Here is a 7,295-nt window from a genome sequence, read left to right on the forward strand (position 1 = left end):
TTATTATATAATTCTTCCGCATAATGAAAATGAGCCCTTTCTCCTTACATCGTCCACCTATCCTTGTCTGTCATCGAGTCTATCCATTTTTTACATTCTCCCTTCCTAGAATTTCTTGAACACTCATTGCCTTTTGGCATTAAAATTTCCCAAAAAAACCAGTCTTTTCTATTGCGCTCTACAGGCTTGATTGACTGTCCAAAATTAATTCAGGCAGATAAAATCATAGAAATCAAATCATAACACCTTTTGTTGAACTGATTCCATATCAACTTTATTCCCTAGAAGACTATCCACACAAAAACTTTAAATGATGGATCTCTTCTTGAACTCCTCCAATCATGCTTAAACATTTAGTTTTGGGAAGCAAGGTTAGGGCACCTAAAGTTTTTATGAATTAAGCACATCCATCAATGTCCATAGATTTTATGTGTATGACCCTCAAGGCCCATGTATCAATTTATAATTCTACCTCATAATTCCTGCCACCTGTTGGTGAACACTGTTTGGTTATACTTTTTCCACTCCTGTTTGTTTGGAAACATTTATATGTTTTCAAATGAAGGAACATCATTTTCCGATGCCTACTTAGAGTCATAGTCGCCATGTTGTGCCTCTCATTCCCTCTCACCACCTCTCTCTCTCTCTCTATCTCTCTCTCTCTCTCTCTCTCTCTCTCTTCATCTCACCCTCTCTGCTTCTCTAAATCTACTGCATACTCTCTCCCTCTCCAATTGTCTCACTTTCCCTCTCTACATCCCAACCTATAGTGCAGCATCATCCAGGACAGGGACAAAGGACATCATCATCCAGGTGAGGGACAAAGATCGTCCCGTCCTACATCCCATTTCTCGGATGATTCGTCCGAATCATCCGGTCCAGAGTAGGTCCTGTCCCAAATATTTTCGTCCACGTCATGTCCCATTTGCAAACTGTCCCGCACAAGACATTCTCATTCCTTCCAATGTCCAGGACGAAGCAGTGCATGCATCAGCATTAGGCCACTCAGAATTTTACATGTGGCATAACACGTGGGTTGGCCGCTGGAGCTCTCATGCCCCTTCATATCACATCTTCCCCCCAAGGCTCCGGACGGGACGGTTATTTTGTCCATGGATGAAAAAATCATCTCGTCCTGAGGCCTGCCAATGATTCTATGTCCCATCATTCATTCTAACTCCCCCATGATTTTTTTCCATGTCCACGTACATATAACCGTACTGTGCGCGTCCATGCAGTATGTCTCAACCTAGCCGTAAAGAGAACACAGTAGTAATTTGGTGGAAAAATCGACCCCACTGAGAATGATGGGAACGGAGTCAAAAAATAGAAGATATGAAGGACCAACGGAGAAACAAGATAATAATAATAATAATAATAATAATAATACTAATAATAAAAATAATAAAACATTAAGAAATATATATTAGTTGTTTTTCCTCGACGAACAACAGGGTGGTGCGGTGCTGGCCGCTCACTGCCGCTGCCGCCGGAGAAAAGGAGTCTTCTCTGCCGATCCAGCCGAACCGGCATTCCATCGCCCCCCCCGCCGAGATCCGCCGCTGCTCACGGCGGAGCTCGCCGCCGCTCCTCTCCATCTTTGATCCTTGTCGTGACCCTCTCGACCTTCGAGCTTGGCGATGGAGGCCTCCACGGACGCCGCGATCCCCCCCGCAACGTCGCCGTCGCCACCACTCCCAGTCTTCTTCCTCGTCTGCGTCTTCCCATAATCGGATTTGTTTCTCCTTTGCCCGCTGTTCTTCGCCGACAACGACAGGAAACCCCCTCCGATGGAGCCCCCTTTGTCCCCGTCGGAGCCGAATGCCGCTTGAAACTCCCGGTACGTATTCTCTCTGTTCGCCTGCCGACGACTCCACAGATCTGACCGCGACTCCAACCTGCAATCCAGCCTACATACATTACGTTCCGCGCCATTGGATCATATCTACAACCTGCTTCTCACCCGTCGATGTCCAGTTTCTTGATCAAGTAAACGCCGTGCTTCTTCTTGGAAAGCTCTGATCTCACGGCGAGCAGCTCAGACGCGATGGCCGATTTCAGGGGCAGGTCGCTGGCCTGGAAGCACTTATCCACCACGAACGAGCCAGAAGCTCTCAAGGACAGCTCCCCGAAATAGCCCTGCAACCTTCATCCGACCGTAATGCAGATGAGAAAGATGAGGAGAAAGAAAACAATCCGCCGGGTGAACATGGTCGGGAAGAATCACGGTGGGGGAAGGCTCTTACTTTCCTATGACCTTCGTCTTCTGCTGCACGGACGAATCAGAGCAGAGAAACGCCTCGAGCACTCGCGTTCCTCCCGCATCCATCGCAACTTGGCCAAGAAGATCAGCATCCATGGCCAACATGCTTCTGGTATAAGGCTGGATCAGCTTCTGGAAATGAGATGATTGATGTTTGACGATGAGAAACGCGTTCAACTTGGGTCGATCGAGGAAGAAAGAAAAACTGTATAATTTGATCAAAGACATGGGTCGAGGCAAACATACCTTGGGGAACCGGAAGACTATTTGCAACATGAGACAGCCGATAACGTGCATCCTCTCCTCTCCTGAGGGCCGATTCCAGCTGGAATAATCATCGCCGGAGATGAAACTCTCGAGAAAAAGCAGACGCGGGATGACAGCGCTCGGAAATTCCGAGCCTGAGCACACGGCGTTGGCCAGCGCATGACAACACTGAGAAAGAACAAGAAGAACAAGAACAAGAAGAAGAAGAAAGGTGAGGAAAGATGTGTCAAGAAAAGAGACGACACGCAGAAGAAACAAAGTGCCAAGTTAATGTTGGAACAAAAAAGTGCACCTCCAGTCTGCGAGTTTGAAGCCTGTCGCAGGCGGCCAACAAGGAGGCAATCACTCCAGACTTGCCGGTTTCGAGAAGTTGCTTCAACAGGGGATGAAGCTCCTCCCAAATTGATTCCAACTACGCAGCCCAACCCAGAAAAACGGAAATGGAAATGTCGGCATGAGGAACCATGCGTGAGGTCACACAATCTTGACGCCCAAGTGAAACTTAGCAGTTGAAATCTTGACCAAAAAAAATAAAACAACAGGCTTCCACAATGAAAGTGTTGTCCAAGCGAATGGACTGGCAGAATCCTTAGAATGACACACGAGTTCCATCTAACACTTGCTTGTCAGAACTTGCGGTGCTCATGCACCCTTTTTCTCAGGTAGTCTCGGACTTTACTGTAATTCTAGAAAATCCCCAATTATTTCAATGGTTCCCGAGTGAGAATTAAGCATCGCCCTTTCATACTTTTTGCAATTTAGAGTATCAGAGTGCTAAGGCCCTACTATTGGGCCTTTCATAAGCCAAACGTTGGCCTGGTACTGTGCCAAGGCCCTTCTAGCAGCCCAATGCGACCCCAGACCAGCGACACCTATGCAAAAGGCCTCTCTCTCTCTCTCTCTCTCTCACACACACACACACACACACACACACACACACACACACACACACACGTTAGACCGGCCTTGAACCTCTTCTTTCTTTGAGTATCAAGATATCACTGGAATTACCGATTACATTGCTGATCATTGACCGATACGTTCCAAGAGCTTATCATAGTGTTGTAATTTTCTACAAGTATGAATCAAGTTTTATCCTCCCAGTGCAACAGACTACCAATTCAACTGGGATCAAGAACCCTCCATACCGATCTAACTTACCCTGTATTCCTAGGGGAGAACACAACAAAATCGTTCTTAGAACTTTAGAGGAACCATAAATCTACATTGACAAAATCAAAGATCCCAACAAATTAAGCCAGGTGAGGTCAACAACGTGTTGACCCGTGGTGAAGCTCCGAGCCAGCACGATCCTTCAGGCCAATTCAACCAGTGCTTCTCTTGCCAATCAAGAGAAAGAGAACCAAAAAGAGCCACTTCGCTCATATGGCCAAACCATATTACAAAGAAACAACTTAAAAGTGATGTAGCCCAGAAGTTAATATCGGCGAAGAAGGTTCTATGTTACAGTTATAATGGCCGTTCTAGAAGGTTCTAGATAGAAATAATGGCTTGAAGGTTCCAACTGCTGGCCGGCTGACACAACGAAAGCATTTTGACTGTACGGCTTGGCACTATTCTTATTCAGGCAGCTAAAATTAAGAAATCCATTTCCATGATTTCACTTTGGCTGTTTTCGTACAGCCGTTCAGTGCCAGGAAACTGCATTATACAGCCGCCCGGTACCAGGAAACCGCATTCTTATAGGTAACTAGGACTCGACCAAGCAAACATTACACACTTGTTCCTGTGAATGTTTACTCGTAAGGAGACAACGGTCAACTGAAACTCAAATCTAAACGCCAATGCTCATATTTTTAAGCTATAAATATCCCTGTAATCGTCTATTTCCAATAAGGATTATCAGATGCCTTCCATCCTCTCATCTGTTTCCTCCTATCTCTTCATCTCACGTTTCATAACAATTCCTATTACCAGCATCAGCAAGACGCATATACATGTTCGTTTTATATTAAAATTGGACTGCAAGAGAAGCGAAGGATTCCGCAAGTCTAAAGTGAACGAAATGCAAAATAAAGAAAGAAGATTTGCCACGCTGATACGTACCTGAGCGCTGGATTTCACCGAAGAAAGTAGGGCTTGAACGGCAAAATTTCCACAATAGTGTGTAGAAATCTTATCAAAGGAACCTTTAAAAACTTTGGTAAGAATCTCATCATACAAGCTCTCAGGTGCCATTTCTATAATGACCTGAAATTTAATTTCAAATTAAGAAGTCCTTTTTTGTGCATTTTGAACACAGAAAATTAATTTAAACAAAACAAATTCAAGAAGAAAGTGAACCTCCAATAAGTGACAGGAAGCAGTGTCCTCTAGCATTTCTGCTATTCCCAATGCAACATCAGTGCTTATCTGGGAATTTCCCCAAGCTCTGTCCTCCGGACACCCAAGAATACGCAAGATCACAGGCAACAGTCCCTCTTCATCCCCGTGTAGTAATTTCAAGACAGTCTGAAATAAAATCAACAGTCACAACTCAATTAATGACTGTCATATCGCAATCACTTTTTTCAGTTTACTTTTCCACTAATCTTCAAAGAGGAAAATTAATGAATTATGTTTTCATCCATTAATAACACACGACCTGCAAAACAAAACTGCTGTATTTGTTGACACGTAAAACAGAAATTTCATCCTTTGCCTGTCTTAACATTTCAAACACAAGGAATCTGAAGACATCAGGAAAACCATGTTGACTTGGATCTGCACTCCTGCCCTTTGATTTGGAGTGCTTAAAATTCAATCGTTCAGCTAACACCAAGGATCGGTTCGTGACATGATAGTCCTCCAAGGAATCGACAGTGACTCCCTTACAAATAGAGACAAGGCTACGAAGCACATGCGAACCGTAAGGGCTTGACATCACACGGGCAGAATTGAGAACAATCGCCTGACACAAAGAAAAAAACAGATGGCGATAAGGAGGACGGAATTCAGAAGGGAAACAGAGTATAAATGTCAACGATTGATAGAATACCTCACTAATCTTCTTTAGGATATTCTCAATTTCTGAGAGATTGTCTGGATCATCGAGATGAGCAATTAAAGACTTGAGAGCAGTCTCAGCTACGTGAGATCCGCACTTGTCAGTAGCTATATGAGAGAACACACTGATACTACTGACCAGAAAACCACAGAGGGCGCCAAAACCACAACCCTCCAGAAGAACCTGCAGGGTGCGACTTAGAACGACGTCAGTTGCTAGAGCCAGCTCTTCTCCCCTGGTTTCTTCCAAGGAACTACCGCAGACCAAAGGTTTTTCCTCCAGGTCTATGCTGTTACTTTCGAAAAGGTTGGCAATCTGATAAAAATAGTTGGCTAGCTCAGGCTTGACTTTTTTCCTGCACGAGATCAAACCACCCAAGCATAAAAATCAGTTATATAAAATCAGCTCGAATGCGCAATTTAAGAACCGACCTGAGGATGGATGGTGCGGAAGCTAGATCGGCTTGATCATTCACTGGTTGTTCAGATCGTTCTTCTGTGCGGGATATTACATGTGATTTTGTTGAATGATTTTCCTGCGTCATGGTGGGGGGCCCTGGATGCGCATTCTTCTTTTTCTTACTCTTATGTTCGCGAGATGAACTATCATTGTTTTCATCCAGCGCCTTTGTTTTCCTTTTTTTGTTTTTCTTCGTACCGACTTCCGATAAGTCGTAAGCCTTCGACTTCCGACTGCTTTTTCCCATATTGTGGATTGTCAGGTGTATCCCATACACTTCTGAAGAAGAAAATCAAAATATCAACATACAAGAAGGCACGTCCGTTACTCCAAAAGTTAAAATTATTTACAAAAAGTGTGATTCATGCGTAAGAAATAGCGGCCGAATATCATCCCCACAGCATATCCACTTTCTAGCAGGCCTACGTCAGGACTGAAAGAGAATTCACACAGGGAGAGAAAAAAAATTCACAACAGGAGAAGAAGAGGGGACGCCAGGCCCCCGAACAATCTAATTGAGAAGATCCACTACGCTCTGTTGGTTTTTCCGGAGGGGATGAAAAAATCGAATTGAGATGCCCAAGGTCTCAATTGTTAACCAAACACCCCGACCAATAGGACTGCATACAAGCTATCTTCACCCTTTTCTGTTCTTTAGAGACTGAGCCGACCCAGACGGGAATCGTCTGATTTCTTTATAATGTCTTTCTAAGCTTCACGGTTGGGCAGCACCCAGACCATCAACACAAGATTCGGAGGAAACCCTACATCGAAACGAGTCTGGAGAGAAAGCAGAACGGGATGGAAAGTAGTTGCAGCTCAGAGGGAGAGGGAGAGAGCTGCCTCACCTCTTAGGCTACCTGGACGTAGTGCAAAAGGAGGCCAAATCCCCAAAGGAAAGGAAGCAGACGTCTGGATTGATCACTTCGACGGGGAAGATTTTCAAGCGTTCGCCTTCTCCGCAGCTTTTCACCCCATAAACCCTCTTCGGGGCCTGGGAGGGCGAGGGTTAGCGGTGGAAGCTGGGCACGGCAACGTATCAGACACTCTTCTAACTCAGAAAATAAAACTTTCGGATTCCGGAAAATGAAGAATATATTCCAATTTCTAAGTGGCATTCTTTATGCAGCAACATAGTCTGAGTCCCCCTAATCTGCTTGGGTTTCCACTGCATCTGACATTATTAGCACACAGGGGCCAGCAGTGCGGCTGCCACACAAGGGCCGAGGGCGCCTGTTGGCGCACACCTTGGCAGCATTGCAGATGGCCGCAAGACCCATCTTGGCACAGTCCTACAGT

General features: G+C 45.1%; 1 protein-coding gene across 2 annotated transcripts; it reads right to left on the reverse strand.

The window, feature by feature from the left end:
* Window positions 1-1,398: 1,398 nt before the first annotated feature.
* Window positions 1,399-7,069, reverse strand: PUM23 (pumilio 23). 2 transcript variants are annotated; one of them, XM_078576623.1, is made up of 11 exons: window positions 6,857-7,069; window positions 5,969-6,275; window positions 5,529-5,892; window positions 5,136-5,441; window positions 4,835-5,002; window positions 4,598-4,741; window positions 2,823-2,942; window positions 2,510-2,698; window positions 2,247-2,395; window positions 1,964-2,146; window positions 1,399-1,898 (listed from the first exon to the last, which is right to left on the reverse strand). In XM_078576623.1, the coding sequence occupies exons 2-11, from the start codon at window positions 6,241-6,243 to the stop codon at window positions 1,475-1,477; spliced, it is 2,322 nt and encodes a 773-aa protein (XP_078432749.1). In that variant the 5' UTR covers window positions 6,244-6,275; window positions 6,857-7,069; the 3' UTR covers window positions 1,399-1,474. The 2 variants fall into 2 exon arrangements, with proteins under 2 accessions (XP_078432749.1, XP_078432748.1); XM_078576622.1 differs by having other exon boundaries at window positions 6,845-7,069.
* Between the last annotated feature and the right edge of the window lie 226 nt (window positions 7,070-7,295).

This window comes from Wolffia australiana, chromosome 6, assembly GCF_029677425.1.
Source record: "Wolffia australiana isolate 7733 chromosome 6, ASM2967742v1".
NCBI lineage: Eukaryota > Viridiplantae > Streptophyta > Magnoliopsida > Alismatales > Araceae > Wolffia > Wolffia australiana.